General features: G+C 19.0%; 1 protein-coding gene across 3 annotated transcripts; it reads left to right on the top strand.

Annotated features, from left to right (window-relative positions):
* The first annotated feature begins 45 nt into the window (after positions 1 to 45).
* On the top strand, positions 46 to 24,510 carry LOC551527 (acyl-CoA Delta(11) desaturase). Of its 3 annotated transcripts, none has more exons than XM_623922.6 (7): positions 46 to 409; positions 19,018 to 19,279; positions 20,322 to 20,452; positions 20,976 to 21,181; positions 22,011 to 22,193; positions 23,371 to 23,607; positions 24,006 to 24,510. In XM_623922.6, exons 2-7 carry the CDS (start codon positions 19,051 to 19,053, stop codon positions 24,124 to 24,126), a joined length of 1,107 nt encoding a protein of 368 aa, XP_623925.2. In that variant the 5' UTR covers positions 46 to 409; positions 19,018 to 19,050; the 3' UTR covers positions 24,127 to 24,510. The 3 variants fall into 3 exon arrangements, with proteins under 3 accessions (XP_623925.2, XP_026296164.1, XP_006571892.1); XM_026440379.1 differs by lacking the exon at positions 46 to 409 and adding an exon at positions 11,350 to 11,481; XM_006571829.3 differs by lacking the exon at positions 46 to 409 and adding an exon at positions 16,492 to 16,777.
* Positions 24,511 to 25,641: the final 1,131 nt, after the last annotated feature.

Below are 25,641 nucleotides of genomic sequence, written 5' to 3'. Positions count from 1 at the left end.
CTTGAAGATAGATTCCAATTGTTTTTCTTGCAGTTATCATTGAATGTTTTCTTCCATAATAATATTTGAATATGTAATTTTCAAAAAGTAGAAAGATACACAGAAGAAAGATGCATTTGTATATACATTTTCATAATAAATCATTTTTATAACCTGATATATATACTTATACATCTTGCAAGAATCACGTGCTACGACAACATGTTGGTTGGCCAACCAGAAGGAAATAAAATCACTCGATTGACCGAGTTAGAAATAGTTTGTATTGTTGCTTTCAATTCAGAGTTTCGATTGATAGTGATCTCTCATAAGACAAACTTCTCAAAGAAATTCTATGTTTCTTAGTCGTTTTCGGTGAAGAGAATTATCTTCAGAAATACATATAAGTGTGGATCGGACAACGATCAGGGTGAGTGATCCATTCAATTAATTTATTTTGATCTTATCGTGCGACTTTCGAAATTACTTAGATTACTTAGATAGCTTGATATTGAAAATGAATGACGCTTACTTTCTGTCGAATTTCAAATATGCACTTATTTCTATGGATAGCATATTTGTATATAGGGTCTTAAATGAATAGTCTAATTTCAAATTGGTGAAATAAGACAGTATTTATAGCGCCGATTTGGATTATAATTAGGATTATATTATAAGAAAGTAGATAGAAACTTACACAGTCTTCCATAAAACGGCCATCAATCTTTTCTTTTTAATTTTCCAGTTGGCGGTGCAGTTCTACAAACAGAGATTGGCAAAATTTTAACAATTTAAAATTACTTTAGTGAATTTCTTCAATAATTTATTATTCAAAATATCGAATAATTGAAATAATAAAGAGCGAATCAATTATAATATAGTTACAAAATAATATAAATATTATTCAAATATTTTAAATTAGGTTATTATTTAAAATAATTTTATTTGAAATTTTAATATCTATTTAATATCTACTTGTAAAAATATTCGGACACTAACATATGCTTAAATTCAATGACCTATATCTTTGTTATTTATAGAAGAAATAAATTTAAACTTGTTTCTTTCGATAGAGTATTTATACATTATAAGAGATATATTTTATATTATATAATATTAGTATAATATATTAATATATTAATATAGTATTTATATTTTATAAATATGAGTGACTTTAATTGACTTGATATAATAAAATAAAATATTAAAATTTAATGAAATAACTAATAATTTTTCATTGCAAAAATATTTGGACAGTTTAAAAATTTATGATAAAAAAATTAAAATAGCAATTTTTTATAAAAATTAAATATTAATTTTGATATCTTTTTGATTCTGTAACACATTTTGATTTGTTTAAGATATTAAAAATTATTTTTGTTAATTTATTCTATAATTTATTTCTATTTTAAACGAATTTGTTTTTCTTTTAGTATGTATTGTTTTTTATCCAATTCTTTTTATGATTCAATTATTTACATGAAAATATAACTGTATAATATTTATTAATTTAATTTGATATCTTAATTTCTTTATCTTTTCAAAGCTCAATGTATAAGAAATTTTTATATCTGCGAGAGATACATGAAATTGTAATTAAATTATATTTTTATATATGTTTTTGAATTACGATTTTTTTTTCAAATATATTATTATTTTTTGTTAAAGATTAAATTATATTATATATATATGTATAATACGAACAAAGTCTTTTTATGTCATATCAATTGAGGATAATTTGAAATTGAATGCATAGAAAAAAAATTTAAAAGTTTAATTCTTTCTATTAATATAAAGAGAATTCAAAACTATTTTAAAGATTTGATAACAAAATAAAAGTAGATTCTAACAAAATAAAATATATATTCCGAAATTCTGCATATTCTGTTAATTGTTGATATATTGAATTTATATTATGCATTCGAATGTATAATGTGTAGATTTTTTAATGTTGTTTTCTATCGCTTTATCTCATTATATATCAATGCTTTTTTTCGGCGATTTTTATCACGTGATTCATTTGCAAATATAATAGATTTAATTAATAATGAGAATATATATGTGATGCAATTTCAAATTGACTAATCTTAACTTAAGTCAACAATTTCCATAATATAATTAGAATATTCTGTAAATATTTATTTATTTTATAAATCATATAATAACTTGTAATATATATAATATACGTATATCTAATATTTTTTAAATAATCAAAAATGACATTACTTTTATTCAATTCTCATAAGACATTTTTCCATAAAAGTTTTTCTATAAAAAAATTTTTTACATAAAGAAAAATTAATTAATTATAAATTTCTTGTGACTTTAAAAATCATTTAAAGTTTATTACTTGATATACAGTTAACAAAATAATAATTTTTTGAGTTATTTTTTAATAATTTTAATTTATTTATAAAAAAACAAACAGAATTTATTTATATGTGTTTTAATTAATTTAATTATAAAGGTATTATATATTTTATTATGAAGTGTTTCATAATAAAATATTTTTCCGATTAAATAATTAATTTAAAAAATATGTATTTTTAATAAAAGAATATGTGAAATTTTTATAATTCTAGTTAATAAATAATAATTTATTTATTTTATAAAATCTTTTTTTAAATTTTATATTCTTTTTAATAAAACTAAATAAAAATAAATTTTAAAAATAAGTTTTATTTTGTCTGTATTAAATCAAAATACCTATCATGAATCTTTTTACATATGCTAGATAAAAATTGTAAATAATTTCGAAATATAGAATATAATAATTCACTTTTGAAGAATTTTGAGATTTCGAAAGATTTATCTCTAAAATAAAGTATAGTATATTCATTATAGTATATTTGTTTTAATTTATTCTAGATTTCCATAATTTCCATATATTTCCTAGATATCTAATGTCTAATGATAGTCATATATGTAATTAAAAATAGTTACGTTATTACATACATTATTTCAAAATTTAATCTTAATTATGACTTTAAATCTAAAATGTTGCGATCTTTTTTTTTTTCTATTCAGATTAGGCATGATGTAAGATATTTCATGTAGTTTTGAATTCATAAGTAGAACATATATTGTATTTCCATATTTGTAGTGAACACTGGTTCAAATTCATCAAATTAAATCATACTAACAATGTGAATGATATTGATAAGTCATTATTTATGTATCAAAAAATGATATTTTTTGATAATTAGTTTGATAAACAGAAAATAAATGGTTTTGAAAAATTGATTTTTTGTTGCAAAAAGGTGAAGAATTTTTCATTATATATGTTAAATTACAAATTTGTCGAAATAAAAAAATGGGAAAGATTTCTGCGAAAGATGATTAAGTAATAATTATCAAATATTGATAATTTTCTTATAATTATTTAGATACCTAATAAATAATTTCAAGAAGAATTTTTTTTATTTTTAAATCTTTTTTATTTATATATCTTTGTTCAAATCTTACTATTTATAAACTTTTCACATAATTTATATTTATTCTACATCTATTCGGATAGTTATCCAATAAGTATATTTCACGTGCTTTATTTATTTATTTATTTTTGCTATTGGTATTATACATTTCTCATTGGTGAAATTTTGATCTTTTTTGAATACCTTTCATTATTTTTAATGTTTCTTTTACTGTTAAAGCATCTAGATTTTGATTTTTATTAAGTTTTTTTACAGTAGTTGTATTTCAAAGAATTATTCTATATATCTATAATAGTTTAATTTTTATTTTTAGCTTTGATTTCTATTTGAGTAACTAATATAATAATTTTGTAGCTGTTACTTTTTTTTATGTGTTTCATATGAGAACTCATGTTAGTTTTTTATCCAATACGATTCCTAAGTATTTTATTTTATTTTTCCCGATTATAATTATTTAGTTCATATGTACCAATTTTTATTTTTGTTTATACTTTTTTATGGTTATTATCATTTTTTTTGTATCATTGATAAATATAATAAATGTAGTTTATCCAATAGTTTATATGCTGAAGTAGAATTTTCGCCAATATTGTAAATTACAATTTCATTTGCAAATATTAGCATTGAATTTTTTAGTTTTTTAAATGGATTTGATTTTATATATAGAAAAAAGTATCAATTTTAATTTAATTAAATACTTGTATTTTTTTTTTGTATTCTTTTATGCTTAAGATTATTGTCTTTTATGTAAAAGTATCTATTAATTTATTGTGTAATAAATTCACCAAGTGTTATTAATCCATTTTGAAATCGCCAACGATTTCAAGATGGGTGATATTTTAAGAATAGAAGCCAAAAGTGATTTATGAAACAAGATAAAATTAAAATTCATCTTTCAATAGCTTGAGTATTTTCAACATTTAGGTTTTTAACAGCAATTTATTATTCTCTCACATTGTTCTAATTTTTAATAATACTACAATAACCATTTAAATCATATTTATGCGACCGATCACCACAGAAGCGCAAAAATCCTGATTCTATTGTATTGCAAGGACTCTTGGAAACCCTCCACCGCAATTATTACTTATTTTTTATTCTTTTCTTATATTAGTTAGTTATATTTTCGCTGAAAATTAATATTGAAGAAATAATTAAGATCCGCGTTTTCCAAAATCGACACCATAATTGCAATTAATCACTACGAAAATCAGTTAGATTAAATTAATCATAATACATTCAAATAGCAATCAAATATCAATTAAAAATATGGAATTTAATCAATCATCATTTAGTCAGAAAAATAATTAATGTTAATCAACATTAGCTTATTAAAGATTTATAATACAAACAATAGTATAATTTTGCAAGCATAAAATATTCTTCTATTGATAGCATTCTTCAATTGAGGCATTTCTTTTGTGCAATTCAAGTTACACTTTGTTGAATTTTAATATTAAATGTTCTATTGTAGTTTTTTCTTAAGATTTTCTATTAAATCATAACACGATATTTTATCGTTAAAATATTTTTTCAATATCTAAAAAAATGCAATTGGTTTTCATATGTTTTATATGGTTCTTTTCATATGTTTTCAATAGTTTATGAACTTGTCCTACTATATTATGTTTTAATTTGAAATTAAACTAATGGGATGGAATAATTTTGTGTCTTATTATAAGTTTTGTCTCGTATAATTTTTTAATTTTTTGGAATATTAGAAATAATAAAATTGGTTTGTATAAACTGAAGTTTTTGTTTTTTGGTTTTTTGGATTTAAACAACAAAATTATTTAAAATAAAATAAAATTTAAAATAAAATAAAATCATTTAAAATAAGGCGATAAAGAACAACGATTCAAAGGTATTGGAGTAATGTAGATTCAAAATATTAATTATTAATAGAATCCAATTTCAGATTCTCCTTTACTTTGACATCGAATTTTTAAAACAAGATTCTCTATCATCTACGTATTATAAAAAGAGTTGCTTAAATTTAAAAATTTTTTTATTACATTCAATAATTTTGAGTCATCTTAATGAATGATGTAATAAGAAGACTTTGTTTATATAATATATTACATAACATAATTTATTAACAATATATATTTAACGAAAAATAATAATATATTTGAAAAAGGAATTGCAGTCTGAAAACATTTATATAAAAATTTAATTTAATATATCTATCGCAAATATAAAAATTTTGCTTCTATACAGATTTCTCTAAAAAATAGAGCTAGAAAATTTAATTCTTTTATCATTATACTGTTCAGTTTATTTGACAATTTACGATGCAAGAAACATGCTTGACTTTTCTTATAATTAATAATTATAAATTCTTATAATTTTAATTAATGTAAAAACACATATTTGTAAAAATTAATTTTACGAAAAATAAATTATGTAAATTTTACGAAACTTCGAATATGTTGATTTCTTCTTGAACTGATAGTTATTAATGAGATTTTTAATATTTATTTTGTGATAAAATAATATTATTAATCACAATTGTAAATTATAATGTAATAAAAATTATATTATAAATTTTTTAAAATATTGAGTATATCGACTTTGAAAATTTTATTCTTAAAGTTATTATGAATTAAATTTATGAGATATTAAAATTTCTAAAATATTTTTAATAGAATTGGAAGACATTTCATTTAATATTTTTCCAATAATATATTTTTACAAATATTTGTAAAAATATTTCACTATTTTTAGTCAATTGTAATCTCCAAATCTTTACTATTTTATTTTATGAATATATAACTTATATTATATCCTTAACCATACCAATTTTTTGATAATCTATCCTATATTATATTATATAAATTTAAATATAAAATTTTCTTTCTGCATTTCTTCTTTTTTGTTAAATTCTAAAAATTAAAACTCAATTAGTTATAATTAATTTACATTGTTAAATTTTATAAGAATGAAGATTTTTGTTTTAAATTATTCAAAATAATATTAAACTTGTATAGTACATTAATGATATTGTATATGGAGATATTTTTAACAAGATTTTATTCATCAAGAAAAATTGACGACAAAAAAAGAGAATAAGCAGAAGAATGAATGGTTAAAATTTAATAGTTGAAGCTAAGAATAATATTATTTCAATAAGTTACTTCAATAATTTATTGTTTGAAATAACATCGAATAACTACAAATAAGTGTAATGTTAAACAGCCGAGATTATGAAGAGTGAATCAACTATAATAAATAAATGTTATTTAAGCATATTAATAAGTAATTATTTAAAATAATTTTATTAAAAAATTTTAATTAGTTATTTTTTCAACCGATTAATTTTGGGAAAAAATATTAATCCAGAAATTATCGAGTTCCAAATTGAAATATAAATAGAATATCATTTTGATTAAAATTAATTCAATAAATTCTTATTAAAAAATAATTTTAATATCTTAGATTGCTCAAAATATATTATAAAATTAAGAAAATATCATATACTTAAATTCCATAAAAAATTGTTATTTTAATTTATTTATTTATAATTATATATATATATATATATATATATATATATATATATATTGTATTAATTTAATTTATTAGTTATTGATTTAATTTAATTTTTGAATATTTTTGTGACAGAAGAAATAATTTTGATTTCATTTATCATCATTATATCAGATTAATTAAATAATGATTTATATTTTTAATATACTATAGGAATAAAAGAAACAAATTTAAATTCATTTTTTAATAAAAATATAATTAACAAAAATATAATCATTGAATTTAAGCATATATTAGAGTCTGAATATTTTTACAAATAGTTCAACGAGTTAGTATCTAACTCTATTTATAAATCAATATTTTATTAAAAAATAAATATGTTTATAAATATATATCATTTCTTCTTTGAACATATTCAAAATATAATTTAATATTTTTTTCTATTAAAAATATTTTTCACATATGAAATATAAATAAAATTTTAAATAAGAATAAGAATAAAAAAAAATTTTATGAATTAGTAATTGTAAATTTTTAGAATTGAAAATATGAACAATTCTCTTATTTAGATAAGTTTATGTTTAAGTTTTATCCAAATAATTTTCACGAATATAATAATTGATGCGTCATAAGAATCACTTATAATCATTTATAATACTAATCATTTATAATAATAGAATTTAAGTATTAATAATACTAAGTCTGAAGTTGATTTTAATTAATGAATTATTTAAAAAAATATATTAAAAATATTAAATTTATTTCTCAATTAATTATTTCAATATTTTGAACATAGTTTATGAATATATTATTTTTTTTATTTAATAGAATACAAAATTTATCTTATTTCTTGTTCCATTTAATAGATATTTTTGAAATATTAAAAATATTTTGAGAAATATTTGAAATATTTTTGAAAACTTTTTGACAAAGTTAATAGAGATATCATACCACATCGAAATCATAAATTATTTGTATATATATATATATATATATATATATATATATATATATATATATATATATAAATTTGAGATATTATTTTGAATTAAAAAATAAGTATTAAATTTTATTTGAAATACATAAATATGTATTAAAAAAATATATCAGAAATAATCAGAACATATTAATCGAATGCACTATACTATATAATAATAATATAAAAATTATATTAAATATAAAAATTATATGTATATATATATATATATAAATTTTATTCATATAATTTTCAGTTACTGGAAAAGAGCATTGTAGATTGCAAGTTATTTTTTCAGAATATCTTACTTATAATAGATAACTTATCTAACTTATTAATAGTTTATATTTTTATATTTAATTATTATAGACAAAAAATGTTTACAATATAATAGCAGTTTCTTATAAAATTGTTTGTAATATAACTGAATACAATTGAATTATTAATATTGAAATACTGTATTACCATTTCAATTAACTTAACTTTTATTATTCTAGAAGTTTTTTTTTTTACATACCATGATTTGACATATTTTAAGTGATTAAAAAGAAATATTTATTCCTCCGTTTTTTTTATATTTATATAAAAATGTAAAAATTAATTAGAGATTATATTTTCAATCAGAAAAATAACTTACAACACCATTTTTGAAACAATATGTAATCAATTATGATATGAATTATTATATCTATTTATTAATTCGTTAAAGAAAAGAAAAAGAAATTAATAACATGCTCAATTTGTATTCGTTATAAGATATAAATGGAGTATGATAATTATTATCATTTCTTATTCGTCATTGAAATTGTTGAAATAATAACTAAGAATTGCTATCGAAGTGCAAAGTATCATATACAGATTGTAAATTTCTCAGCACTCACAAACGACAGAAGAATAAAGAAATTACATTAATTTCATTTAATTTTCTTCAGAAACTCATTTGTATAAAAGTAAAATTTTCGGCAGGAATATATGAAATATATGTGAAATATATGCAATATAAATTAAATTTTTGTATAAATTGTTTTCAGATTGTAATTTCTTTTTTAAATATATTATTTTTTGTTAAATATGTTATTAATGAATTACGTTATATAAAAATGTATACGAATAAAACTTTTTATTATTCCAATTTATTAGAATAACTTAACTACTGAACACATAATAAAAATTTTAATTTTAAACAATTCTTTTTTATAATATATATGAGAATTTTTTCAGAATTTTATTTTAAGAATTTTATGACAGATTAAGAGTAGATTCTGGAACAGAATTTAGTTAATATTCAGAATTATACGAATGTATTCTAATTTTACCGTTTTTATCATTTTATTTATATTATATGCATTTTTTAATAACTTTTGACATATGATTCATTTGCAGATGAAAGATTCAATCAATAATAAAAATTCATAATTCGAAATAACTAATCTTGTCAAGTTGACAACTTATTACATATTATACATTTACATATTATAATTGGAATATTCTATATATATTTACATACTTTATAAAATTATAAATAAAAATTATGTTTAAAATAATCAAAAGTGTCTAATAATATCATTTGATTCAAATCTTAAAAAAAATCTTTTTATATATAAAGAAATTAATTAATTATAGAATTTATTGCACACAAATGATATAAATATTATTAATATAGATATGAATCTTTATCTTTTAAAATTTATAAAAATAAATCTATAATATAAATTTGAATAAAAAGATTTTAAATAAAATGATTCTCATTTTTTAAAATAATCAGTACATTGTAAATTTAATTGATATCTGAACAAAAAAAATATATATTTGCAAACATAAATAGTTTGCATAGTTTTATAACATTAAAGAATAAAATAAAAAAAATGATTATAGGTTTCGAAAAAAAAATAATTGAATTCGTATTATTCGTATGAGATAATCCTCGCTTTAAGATATAATGGCACAAATAAAAAGTACATGTTATAAATATATATAAATTTATAGCTATATATTAGGCATATTAAGGCATATTATATAATATTAATACAAATTGATTTATCAAATGATTGCTTTCGTAAATTTTAATTGAAAAATTAATGTTTAATTGAACTATGACAAGTACGAATGATAATTATTTTTAGAGAGATATCAAATATAAATTAAAATAGAAAAAATCAATGTATAGACAATTACATTTACTTTGAATATATTTCAAATAAAAATGATTATTAAATATTAAATTAATATAAAATTTAAAGATTCAAAATATAAAAAGATCGTTAATATTTGGGAGTTTTCACGAAAATATCTGACAGTTTTATATGGAGATCTATAAATATTCAGACTAAAAATTTATAGCTATTCTATCACCACTTATTCAACTCGACATTCGTTAATCATCATTACTACAACAAAGACAGTTGTTAATAACATCTGAATAGACAGCATTCAATATATTAATATGTCTGTACATTCAATGTGCAGTACTGAATATTTTTCATGTATCAAAATTAAAATTTTACAAACCTTCTTCCTTTCTTTTTTTTCTCTTCAATTATCGTGCTAATTACCAATCATATGGAATTTTATTTAAAAAAAAATATATTACATATAAAATAGAACAATGATTTCGAATATTATAATAAGTTATGAAAATCTTTTTATTCTATTTAATTTTAATGAAATATATATTTTTCTTAATATAAATTCTTTATATAGTTTATATGGCAATAATTATGTATAAATATTGAAATATCTTCCTTTTTACAGGTGTGATTACAACAGTAAATTATGATATTTTGAAAACAATTAATCATTAATAATATGCTGTTTTCAGGGAGTAAAAGAAGAAGAAAATCTTCATCGTTTTTTTTATATATGTATAATAATTCAATGATATGATAAATATGTATATTCAATAATCCATGAAAATAATTTTTTATTATTATGAAATCTTTTGTTGAACAATTATATATACAGTCTAATCAAGAAAAAATTTTATGAAACTATTTGTGTAACATTAATGTTTCTGACTTCTGTGATCCAACATAAAAATTGGAATAAATATAAATACTAATCTATAATATATATATGTTAATTCCGACTATTTTTTTACCTAAATGGATTTTTAATAAGCTATACATTATATTATGTAAGAAGTGAAAATTATTGTTTTAATGGAAACAAATAATTATATACTAGATTTATTTATAATTTTTCGATATTTTGAAAAATCTGCTTTTAAAATAAGTAGTACATATTTGTTTTAATTTATTCTATATTTTTTATAGCTCTGATGGATGAAATCTAATGATAATCGTACATACATATTTGCAGCAATTATATCTTCTATTGCGTACGTGTATATTGATTTAAAATTTAATCTTAACTTGATGACTATGACCTTAATAAATATATATAAACATTATATGACATAATTTCCGATGTCATGATCTTCTAGGATATTTTTCATATTTTTTTTTTTGTCTCATATCAGAGTGTGGGGGATTTTGTCAATGCAGTTTTATAAATCGATGAATAGAACATACGTTGTTATATTTCTATATTCGTAGTGAATACGGACTATCAGGTTGGATCATATCAATATAACAGACAATACGAGTAAGTCGTTATTCACATATTGAAAAATTATATTTTCTAATATTTATAATTCAATAAACAGAGAATTAATAATTTTTAAAAATTAATTTTTTTGACAACAGGGAGAAATATTTTTTTTTGATAATTATTATTAAATATTCTTAATTTTTTATTATTATTAAAAAAAATATAATAATTTGTTAAATAAAAATAATTAATTAGATAAAAATAATTAGTTAAATAAATAATTTTGAAAAAAGTTTTTTTTTGTGAATCTTTTTTATTCATATATTTATTCATATATTTTTATTCAAATCTTCTATTGTTATTAAATCTTTTATATAATTTATATTTTAATTTTTTCTACACATTCATTCGAATAATTTAGATTTTGTATGCTTTTCTTTGGTATTGGATCGTGCAGTTTTTTAGTAGCGGATTTTTGTGCAATTCTTTTCCAGTACTTTTCGTTATTGATTTTTAATATTTCTTTTACTGAGATTTTTTTCTATTTTGTTGTTTCTCATTACCATTATATATTGAATATCATTTCGTAATAATTTTGATTGAACTATTTTCTTAAATTATTTTTGGCGGCTATATTCCAGAGATCTATTCTAATATATCTTATATATAACTTAATCATTGTTTTATATATATCATCATCTTATTTTTTATTTTTATCTTCAATTTTCTTTTAATTAATCATTATAATAATAATTATAATAATTTTGTAACTATGACTATTTTTTTATGTGCTTTATATGAAGACCATGTTAGTTTTTTGTCTTATATGATTTTTAAATATTTCATCTTTTATCTCTTGAGTATAATTGTTTAACTCATACAGGATATTCATAAAAGTGTAGGACATTTTCAGAAAATGGATTCTAAAAATCAAAATATCAAAATATAAAAAAAAGTTTATATATACATGTTATATAATATAAAAAATTATAATATAAAAAAAAGGTTTATAAATACATGTATTCAAGCCTTAATTATCAAATTATAAACATTTTAAGTTTTATATTAAATAGTGACACTGCAGAACAGCAAGAACATTCAACTAGAATTGGCATTGAAAATCCGTTGAAAAAATAATTAATTAAAAGTTTTGAATAAAATTACTTTAAATAATGAAAATACTGAATAATATTTATTCGTATTATATAATCTCGTTTGACACTACAATTATTTGCAATTATTTTGGACAATAAATTGTTAAAATAACTTATCGAAATAACTCTCTTCATAACTTTATAACTTCAACTATTAAATTTTGTCTATTATCATTCTCAGGTAAATACATAGCAATACCATGTTGAATAATTTGTATTATAATGTTGTAGTTTCTCAATAAAAGTAAATACACTGATATTCTTTTATACATAAATGAATATTTCTGAATTTTAATATAATATACAATGTACATATTATGGAACTCGTAACAAACTTATCTTTAATAAATTTATGTAAATTTCAGAATATTGATATTATATATCATTTTATTTAAATCCATAGATAAGTCATTGTACAAACATTTTATTTAAATCCAGCTGAATTATTATATAACATTTAATCTTTTATCGAAATTCATAGGAGCAAATTATAATACATCATAAGATTAGAAAGATTGAATTTTTTTTATAAATTTATTTTTCCTCATATAAATAAAAAAATCACTAATGATATTTGAATCAATTTGAATTCCAATTGAGATCAATGTGTCAGTTGAAAAAATTTTTGTTTCTATCTCATTTGAGTTCAATATTTTTTAATGTTTTTATATGAGATTAAAAAAAAATAATAATCGATATTTAATATTTATATTTTCTATATTATCTATATTATCATATATTAATATTACGTTTTATATTCATTAAAAGAACTATATAAATATTTGACTTTTCTATTTTTACATTATTATTAGGAATATTTTTATTCACTATTCACATTTCTTTGAATAAAATTTTTTAATTATTATTTATTATCATATAAGTTAATTTTATATGAAGATTGTTTTATTAAAATTTTAAACATGTATTCAAATATGTATCCTATATCTATTCTTTTATCAAACTCTGAATTCATAGCATGACAATGTACTATTGAAATAGTATTGCTAATTACAAAAATAGCATTGAATATTGATTGTGGGCATTAAAAAAAAGAGAGATGATAGAAAGAAATGAGAGTAATACATAGTAATATCCAAAATTAAATCTTGTTTGTGTATTATAATATATTATAATACAAGAATATAAAAGCCTAAGTCCATTTTGTTCTGGTTTCGGTCCATTCATTTGCATATCAGAAGTAAAAGAGTAAAAAAGAAATTAGTAAATTTGTAATATTCGAAGTCTAAACAAAGCAATTGTATTACGTATATATTTTTTATAAATATATGATATTAATATGAAATATTTATTCGAATTATTAACATATGATATCGATTATTATTTTTCTCTTTATAAGAATAAAAAATATAAGTGTGAAATAAAGATTGTCAGTTGATTTTATTAGCTTATATTTAATAATTAATAATCTGAAATTCAAATTAACTTAAGTATCATTAATACTTTTTCTGTACATACTAAAATAATTAAAATATAATTATATGTATAAAAATACATTTAAATATTTCAACATACAATTTTTTGTGGTATTTTTATTTTATATTTTACTATGCTTGAAATTTTATTACTTTTATAAAAAAAACTATTAATTATCTGTAAATCTATAATAAACACTTACCAAATATTTTTTTTTTTCTTGAAATGTTCTGATATATGGTAGAGATATATTTTATCAAATATTTTTTCGATATCTAAGAAAATTTTTGTATTTTCTTTTGTATTTTCTATAATTAAACGCATTTTATGAATTTGCTATATTTATTTAAATTTGCTTATTGTATTATATATTATATATTATTATATATCTATTGTATCATATAATATATTTCGCCCTGGTTGAAAATACTAAATTGAAATTAATGCAACGCAATAATTTGTACTCTATTTTGTATTCTAGATTTCGTTAAAAATATAATTTTTTTCAAATTTTTGAGAATATTGGAAACAATAAAATCTGTATGTATTTGGATCTATATGAACTTTTCATTAGTTTATCGAATTTGAACAATAAAATGCTTTTTTTTCATATTTCTATTGTTGGGAAATGTGTTCTAATTTTATGATTAAATAATATATTATATTTGATTATTTTTAGTATTAAATTTTTTAGAATTTTTCCAATGATTAGATATTTTGAAGTTTTTTTTATATTTAGGATTTTAATTACAATTTTAATTTTTTTTTGTTTTTATTAGTATTGTAATTATTAAATTCTTTTAAAATTTTAGAACTCTTTTAGATTATTATTATTATTATTATTATTATTATTATTATTATTATTATTATTATTATTATTGTAGATATTAAATTCTTTTAGTTGCAGCGTTGGTATTATGTGTTTGTTGCTGATGTTATAAATTTATTGGAGTTATTCTTTTACTTTTTACTTGCATTTTTGTCTATTGTTCTATTTTAGTTAGTTTTCTTATTTTCAATTATTTTTTATATAAAAGTGTTATATTTAATTGGAAATAATTTTTTGTATTAAAATCTATTCATATTATATATTTATTTCGTTTTGACAGTGTTTTATTTATTTTGCTTCTCGGTAATATATATTTTCTATGAAATATAGCATGCCATTAGAATTTGTTATCTTCTTAGATATATTTGAACATTAATAATCTTGTATATTTCTTTTATTTCTTAGGAATAAAGAATAGGAAAATGTTTAATGTTATTCCATTTCGGATTAAGATTACTCTTCCTCCTCTTTTTTTCCTAATTTATTTAGTATTATGTATATGTCTAATGAATGCATTTTAAAATAATTAAATGGTATTTCGTATGCTTCAAGAAGTAAGTATACATCTCTTTCATATTGATTAAGGAATTGCTGCAGTTTGATATTCTTTCTTATATAAATCTTTATTATAGTTCTATAACATTATTTTTAACACTTGCATTGCATTATTTTCGATTTGAAATACGTATTATAATTTTATTTATGAACATTGTTATTTGTTATATTTGTTGTTTTATTAAGTTTGTTAATTTTTTCCACTATTTTTTTTTATTCTATGCAAAATTATACTATTACTATTTAAAAATATACTTTTTATTTTATTTTATTTTATTTTTTATTTCTTTTTTATTATATAATGTATCTGTTATCTATTGTATTTGAAAAATGAGAAATCTTTTATTATTTCATGTCTTGTGGCCATTAATTGTATTGTTTCTTGTTGACGAATGATTTTATCACATATTTTTATGAAGTTGGCAAAAAAGTTTTATCTCAATTTTTTTTCATATCTCGCAACTTTTATAATTAACAGGATATGTTTATATATATTGCCTTATTTATTCTTTTCTTTTCTTCTGGGCAATCATTTGATTTTTGGCACATTTTACACATTTAAAAATTTTATTATAACATTATTTTTTAGTCCATGTATTTCGTACTTTGCATATTATGGAATATTTCTTATTAAACATTAGGATTTTATTTTAACAATCAATAATTTATTTATTTTATAGATTTGTTTGTTATTAGATGCTTTGATTATTTTCATTAAAAAAATTGGTAGTGAATATCTTGTTTGTTTGCTTTTGATGTTATTTATATGTACAAATGTAATATTTCTTCAATGTTTTTGTTCACAAGCACTTATTGCTTACGAGATTTGTAAACTGTAAGTTTATTCGGAGAAATTCCTCTTTCTTTTCTGTTATTATCACTCGCAAATATCTATTAAGCCTAAACAAATGATGTTATACAAGAAGATTGTCGTTTTTGAGAATTAGTCGATCCTTATAATCATCCTTATATCATTCGAGGAATTTTCCTCTAATTTAGAGGTGTCGTAAGTCAGGCACTGACCGCGATGTTATTGGTTATTATCATACCCCACTGAGAAACTGAGATCTTTCCAATTGAACTAGGAAGGGATTTTTTGAGGGCACTAGTGAAGAGAGTATAATTGTGAACACATAATAGTCTGACCGCTGGCTACGATAACTAGATAGTTTTGTTCTAACATATCGTGTTCTGACTATCGAACATAATTATCAGCTGTGACATTGTAAGAGACTCTTTTATAGACCGCACGTGTAACCGCACTAATACAGTCCACTCATCTTTAAGAAATATATCACGACATCTATCGAAAGCCATTCTACAAGCATCCAGCTATTAATTTACATTCATCATTATCATTACAATACTATTGTTACAGGTGCGAAGAGTTCTTAATCGTAGTTGAGTAATATAATCCTTTTATTTTTACTGTATTTTATTTGATAGATAAAATAGATTGCATTTCTCTCTCTTATTATTATTTACTTATATGTACTTTTTTATTTATTTCGATATTCTCAGTTTGGATTTTTGTATTATTATAAGAATCATAATATATATATTTAATTTTAAATTTTAAGCAATATTCATTACTAGTTCAATAATATTTGCTTTAATAAATATTGATGATTTTCCTTTTTCTCTCAAAGTTTAGTATGCAGTATCTTTGCATTATTGGGATTACAAGCCTACTTATTTTCATTGTTTTCCATATCATTATGTGATATATTTGTTGGAATTTTTTTGTGTTTAATCTTGCAATTTTTGCTCTAATAAAATTTTCATTTTCTGAGTTAGTTTAATTTCATTATTATTAGATTATCTACATTTACTAATGTTTATAGCTATCTTTTTTTATTTAGTAATTAGTTGATTTATTTCTATTATTTTTTTTCTTCTGTTTCAGTAACAATATTTCTTTTCTCTTTTTTTTCAAAATTTTTCCATTTTCATTTGTAATTTATTTATTTGTTTTCAGCAGTTAATTCTACCAAATGGTTTCACTTAGATTTCACTGTTTCACTCGTAATCTAAAATAGCAAAATTTATGTATGATCCGGTTTGTCCGGTCGACAATTAAAGAAAAATTGATTTATTGCACATGAATTTTTGATTAGGTATATAATTCGAAATGAATTATAAATTATTATTGAAAGGTAAAAATCAGGAAGATTCTTAAGTAAAAGACGATCGAATAGTAATTATTTATAATTTTTCATAATTAATTACATAAATAATGAAAAAATGACTTTAAAAAATTGATATTTATTGGATATAGATAAAGAATTTTCGATTGGGTTTGAAATGAATTACTGTTAAAATTATTGTTAGAGATTACAGAATATACAGAAGATTTTTTTTATCTAAGATCAGAAACGACAACTTGGATATTTAATTAATTTCATCTGTAGAAAATAATTATGTTTTCACATATTTTCCGATTTTTTTTATGTTAGAATCAACAAATTACAAGTATCGTATTTATTTATTTTTTGTGGATCATGTGTCATCTAAAAAAAGAAATAAAGTAATAAAATAATTAAATTACTATATTTTTTAAAAATGAACTTGAATTTTTGTCTATAATATAAATAAATGTAATAAATTATTATTGTTTTATTATTTATTATTTTTTTAAATGAATAATAATTAATCAATTAATCAATATTCTGTAATTAATAAAAACAATTATAGAAATAAGTACAGATTAACATTTCTTCAAGAAACAAAAATTTCAAGTTTTCTTTTTCCATCATGCTGTAATTATACTCTTATTTGCATTTCATTTAAACATCTAATAATTATTAGAAAATGATCGAAGATTTCAAGAAGCAAAATTCTCTAGAATATCAAGAAAATTCATTTGTTCGTCTCGATTTTAATTTGACTTAAGATTTTAGATTCATTTTATTTGAATGAAAGTTTTGGTCACAAAATTTATTTTGGAATACTTCAATTTTCAACTTCAATTTTTTGTAAAAATCAACTTTGAAAAAAATTTGTAAATTTTCTATGATAACGATAATGATTTTAACTAAAGATAAATATATCTTTAGTTAATATCTTCAGTTTATAAGATGCTAAGATAAGGAATTTCGCATTTTTAATCTATTTTATAATAAAATAATATTATTAATCACAATTTAATAAAAATTAGAATACAATGTTTTGAAAATCTTGAGAATATCAATTTTGAAATTTTGAGTTATATACTTTATTATATGAATTAGATTTTTGAGATACTGAAATTTCTAAAATATTTTTAATAGACAATTAAAATATTTTGGAAGATAATTTAAATTTTTTTCAATAATATATTTTTTTTTTTTTATAATTATACATATTTTTATAAATATTCTATTTTTAATTAATTATAATCTTCAAATCTTGTGCTATTCTATTTTATGAGTCTATAATTTATATTATATCTTTAATCATGCTAATTTTTTAATCCTTCAATAATTTATTTTTCTATTATATAATTTTGTTATGTGAAATTTTATTTTTGTAATTGTATGTATGTAATTTTCAGCATAAGGTTTTCTTCCATTAAATTAAAATTATTATAAATTAATGATAACATATTAAATTTTACAAGAACGAACATTTCTATTTTAGATTATTTACAATAGCGCCAAACGCGATATATCGATGATATTGAATAAGAAATTATTTCAACAAAATGTTGATCAAGAAACATCGAAGACGGAAAAAGAAAATAAGCAAAAAAAATTAATCCAGGAATTATCGAATTCCGAGCTGAAATATAAATGGAATATCGTTTGGAAAAACGTGATTGTATTTATCTACCTTCATCTTGGAGGTATATACGGATTTTATCTTTGGATTAACGGAACGAAGGCATATACAATTTTGTGGTGTAAGTATAAATATTTCAATTTATTCTACATTAATTATTGGATAATTAGTAAATAAAAAATCTATTTATTCATAAATTATGTTTAAAATATTTTAAATTCAATTCTTTTGGATCGTTCAAGGATTGTTTTATATTTTATTTTTGCATTCCACGAATCTGAAAGTTTTTGAAAAAGAATCTGATATTAGAGATTGCTAGACAACGGTTACTTTATCTCGCTATATATGTTAATTTTATTATATATATATATTTATATAAAGATTAAAGATACAATCTCTATCCATCCTATCGATACCAGCATATCATAAAAAGGCTATATTATTATTTTACAATGTAAAGTTTATATAATCTACATCGCAAATATTTTCACCAATCAAAATATGCAATATTTTTGAAGACTTTGTAGACAATAATAAAAATTTATACACGAAAATGTTAAAATCATTACCTATAATTACTTGCAGAATCATATTATATTATTCAAAAATTAGCTAGAATCAAATAGAATCTAATAGAATCTAATAAAATATTATAGAAATTAAAATTAATATAACTAAAAAAATTATTATGAAAAAGCAAAATCTACTAAATTTGTTAAATTTTTTGTTTCATATCCATTTTTATATCATATATTTGCTAATATATCGTAATATTTTTATATAATCGATCAAAATAGATCAATTTTATTTTCTTAGAATAAATTTGGTTAAAAAAAAAAAAATTGTAATATATATCTACATATGCACTATATATACTTAAATTTAAAAAAATTTTTTTTTAAATTTGTGAATTGGAAATCTTTTTTTGCTAAATTAAAAATAGCAAATAAATTAATAGATAAATTAATAAATTAATAAAATTTAAAATACAATTAAATAAAATTTTATAATTTATAATTATTTATATATATTAAATAATATTTTAAATAATATATTATAATATAATATATAATATAACATAATACATAATAATAATATTAAATAATATTTTATTATTAAATAATAAATAAAATTTTATAAATCAATTGACGTGATATTTTTAGCAATTTTCGTAGAATTTTTTGCCATTATGGGCATTACAGCTGGAGCTCACAGATTATGGTCACATAGAAGTTATAAAGCGAAATGGCCCTTACGCTTCGTGTTGATGCTTCTTCAAACAACCTCTTACCAGGTAAATTTTTACTTTCTTTTCTTTCTTTTTTTACAATTTATTGAAAATTAATATTATTTCTATAAGTTTTATAAATTTTTATAAATTCTATTTTAGTATTTATAAAGAAAAATACTAAAATTTGAAAATATATTATTATATTTGAACATTATAATATTATCAATCTATTTTATTATATATATATATATTATATATTATATATATTATATTAAATATATATATTTTATATATATTTTACCTTTCTAATTTTTTTAAACTTTTGTGAAAGAAAATATTGAAATTCAAAAATATATTATATATACTTAAAACTTAATATCATGAATAATTCTTTTTTATTAATTTTATCTATCAAAATATTTATAGAAAAAAGTATTAAAAATCGAAAATGACATTGAAACAATTTTAATATTTTGTATTCAGATTTTATATTATTGCGTTTTCCTTTCAATGTGTTTTAAAAATTTCCTAAATAATATTATATTATAGAAATTAAAATATTTCAAGCTTCGATCTTGATCCGCAGAATCACATTTATGAATGGGTAAGAGATCATAGAGCTCATCACAAATTCACTGATACTGATGCGGATCCTCATAATTCCCGACGAGGATTTTTTTTCTCTCACATAGGCTGGTTAATGGTCCGAAAGCATCCGGATATATTTACAAAAGGTGCCACTATTGACTTAAGTGATTTGGAAAAAGATCCCATTGTCGTTTGGCAAAGAAGGTGAAACATAATTTTATTCTTAATTTAACAATTTAATTTTTTTCACAATATTTATAATAATTTAATTTTAATATTTCATTTAATGAATAAAATTATAAAATTTTTCTAAACTAATCTAATTATAAATTATTTACAAGATTAATTAAAATTTTTCCGAAAGAAATTATATTAATTAAATCTGTGCATCTGAAATAAAAATGTAATATGTAAAAAAAAAATAATAATAATAATTTTAATGAAAATAAATAATATAAAGTTTTATTTTATAACTTTACGAAATTTCATATACAATATGAATATAATCTTTATATTTTCTTTAAAATCACAAATAACAAATTTTAAAATAATTTATTTTATAAAATATTATTCTATACACGTTATTTTAAAATAATTATTAAAATAAAATAAATAATAAATATAAATATAAATTTAATTAGATAATTTTATAAATTAATTATGAATTAATTTATTTTGAAAAATTTTGATAATAATATAAAAGTAAATTGCATTAAATAATAAAAGAAGGGAAATAACTTATCAAATATTGAAAATTATAAGTTAATAAGAGTTACCAGACACAGACAGTGTATTATTCCTTCTACCAGTAAAGTGGCTGCAGAAAGAGAATATACACTTTTGCACTGTTATTATCACTTCTTAAATAATATATCATATGATCAGACTTCTACCAAAATCAAACAATATATCATGTCATGTGTCTTTGTATAAATAGCAATGAAAATATGATACACAACATATGTTCGACAACTCTGTTCCTGTTATGTATCAATAATTCGTTTACATTATTTTTCTTTTTGATGTTTTTTAGATTGTATATCGTGCTGATGCCTCTTTTGTGCTTTGTAATTCCTACATGGGTACCCTATTATTTTTGGAATGAAAAATTTATATATTCCTGGTACAGCAATTTAGCAAGATATGTTTTTTCCTTAAACGTAACATGGATGGTAAACTCTGCTGCTCATATATGGGGCATGAAACCATATGACATGTAAGAAATTAATTTATTTAGATTTTAATAATTATATTACAATAATTATTTTTAGTTAAATTGATAGTTATATATATTACTTAATTGTTCCTAATTTTCTTTAAAATATTTATATATTATTTTATATTTTATCTGAAATGAAATTAAAACTTTTTCATTGTAATTATTTTTTTTAAAATTACATTTACAAATATTACATTTTATTAAAATTGCAATATTTTCTTTATTGTTCTTAATTTTCTTCAAAAATTGAAAAAATATATAAAATAATATTCTATAATTTTTAATAATAAATAAATAATAAAGTAATTGTATTTGGTAGATTATAATTGTATTTGATAGAATTTTTAAATTTTATATTATTATTATATTATTTTTTTTATTATATATTCTTGTAACTAATATTGAATCGTATTTAGAATATTATACATGTACATATGTATTTTTTATAATACTATATATATATATATATATATATATAGTATATTAGTACTTATATAAACTTATTAATTTTCAAATTTTATATATCGTCGAAATAATAATAAATAATAGAAGAAATTTATTAATCGAATTTTGTCTATCATAGTAATGATGGACAATAAAATCTAGAACGAATCGATATTTACTTAAAATTTTAATAAAAACATTAACTCAATTAGATAGAAATTTTTCTTATTTTTATTACATACATATATGTATATATATATATTTATTAAATAATAATATTAATTTAAGTAATTTAATAGTAATCAGTAGATTAGTGAAAATAATATTAATATTAATAGTAAAATTTTAATTTCAATAATCAAAAAATATATTTCAATATGTACTGTACTTATCTACTATGCGAATTAAGAACAATCACTAATATTTTATTATTATTGTTATATCATTGATATTTGATGACTATGAAAATAATTAAGTTAATAGAAAATGTCTGTATAAACAGAATGCAATGTTTTTTTACCGAAATTTATTTCTTTTACTAATATCTTAAAAGCTAATTAATACATAAAACTAAAATTTTAGATGTAAGATTTATATTCTTTCATCTTTTCCTTCTTTTTCTATCAAATTTTATGTTAATCAAAAATATATAGTTTCCGAATAATTAATAATTGAGTAAAAAAATTGAATAAATAAAAATAAATTTTTTGATTTTCATGTAAATTTATAGGAACATTTGTCCAGTAGAAAACAAAATTGTATCTATATTTGCATACGGCGAGGGATGGCATAATTATCATCATGTATTTCCGTGGGACTATAAAACTAGTGAATTTGGTACCTATAATACCAATTTTACTACCGCATTCATTGATTTCTGTGCTCGATTAGGATTGGCATACGATTTGAAGACTGTTTCCAATGAAATAATTAGAAAACGAGCAGCTAGAACTGGAGACGGATCGAGGTATATTAATATATTTTAGATCATAATAACTAAAAACTAGTTAATAATTAAAGATTTAGTTAATAATTAATTTAATTATGAATAGTATCTATTAATTATTTTAATGTAATTTTTAAAATACGTATGAACATAGAAATTTTTAAGATTCGAAAAAACCATTTTTATTTTTATTAAAAAAAACATGAAATTAAAAAATTTTAAAACTGGAAACAATATAATTATTGGAACAAGGATTGAAAAAATTATAAAAATTAAACATTTTATATCTTAATTTAAAAAAAATAAAAAAAAATTCATTTATCTAAATTGATCAAATAAATTGTTTCTTTTGTCAATGTTTGTAAAATAAATTTTACCATTAATTATGGAATTTTTAAATTTAAAATTTCAATTTGTAGATATGATAGAAAGGAAGCTGTTCATTACTACAATCTTGAAGATATGAAATGGGGTTGGGGCGATATAGATATGAAGCCTGAGGAAATCCAGGAAATCAATATATACAATAAGAGTGATTAATCAATCGCTTTATTGATATTATTAGATAGCATAAATGAATGATTGGTCTTTTCACTGATGAGGATAATTGTTAATTGAGAAGATTGATAATTAATTTTTTACAATGTTTTAATTAATATATTATAATGTATTATTATTATTATAAATATTATTAGTAGTTTATCATTATATCTATAAAGATGTTGATTGATATAGTCTCTTTGATTGATATAATCTGATCAATTTTTAATTTTAATTGAATTTTTTGTCATTTTGATCATTTATTAAAAATTTACCCAACTTAGAAAAATGAACATAAATTTGATTTGAATCGCACGGTAAGATGATTCTGATTTTTATTGGATTTTTATTCTTTGTAAAAGAAGTATTAATAAAAAAAAAAAAGAAAAAATCAAAAAAAAAAAGAAAAAATATAAGAAAATAGAAAATAGAAAAATAAATTCATAACTTTTCGATGCAATTACTCTTTATTTTTCATCTTTGGATTAATATAAAAATCTGGTATATGGTATTTTAAAAAATAGTTGATTAATTTCACTAATTTTATATTATACAGAATGAAATACAGTGATGGTAACATATTTTTTTTTTATATTTATTGTAGCCAAAGTTACTAAAAAAAATTATAATGATTAATAATTTATAAATATAAAAAAGAAATCATTATACATTAAATATTGAACGGCGTATTCATCAATGAGAAATAAGTATTCGAATTAATTGTCGGAAAAATATGAATATTTATGAAAAACTCGGAAAAAGTAATAGAAATGAAACTTTGAAATGAAGATAAAAGAAATCGTATATGTTTTATTGATATTATATTATTATTATTAGAAATTTATCTAAACAATATATAAAACACTCGTTTTTCCTATTTTCATTTTAAATTTCACTATTATTATTACTTTTTTCCAATTTTCTAATGTTAAAAATTATATAATAAAGAATTATATAATAAATGTATAATAAATGTAAATCTTCACGAAAGTAATATATTTGTAAAACATATTTTTAATGATAATTGAACAATAAATATTAATTTATACTGAATTATTTTTTCGTTATCGTAATATAAATTTTTGATATATTGTTTTTGATTTTTTATTAATAATTTATTTTGTAAAGAGGATTGATTTGAAAATTGCATACATTTATAAAAAAATTGCATTACATTTTTAAAAAAATAAATTTGTTCGTTTCAAGAAAAAACATGGAAATATAATATTCTTAAAAAAATAAAAATTTCATAGGTATTTTTTTTAAAAGTTTAAATTAGGAAATTTTATTTTTAAAATAGTAATAATAAGATCTTTTTAATTCAAATAAATTTTTGTTAAATAACAAAAAATTCTAAAATAATTTTTTTCATATGCAGGCTTTTTATTCAAAAAGCCTTTTTAAGAAACAAATATTATATTTAGATTATTTATATGTTTTATTTTGTTATCTAAGAATTTTCAACAAAGAATTAAGAAAATGAAAAAATACGAACCTAATTTGAAAAAAAAAAAC

Source organism: Apis mellifera, linkage group LG4 (genome assembly GCF_003254395.2).
Source record: "Apis mellifera strain DH4 linkage group LG4, Amel_HAv3.1, whole genome shotgun sequence".
Lineage (NCBI taxonomy): Eukaryota > Metazoa > Arthropoda > Insecta > Hymenoptera > Apidae > Apis > Apis mellifera.
The sequence above is the reverse complement of the archived record's forward strand: the minus strand, read 5'-3'. Positions and strand labels throughout refer to the sequence as shown.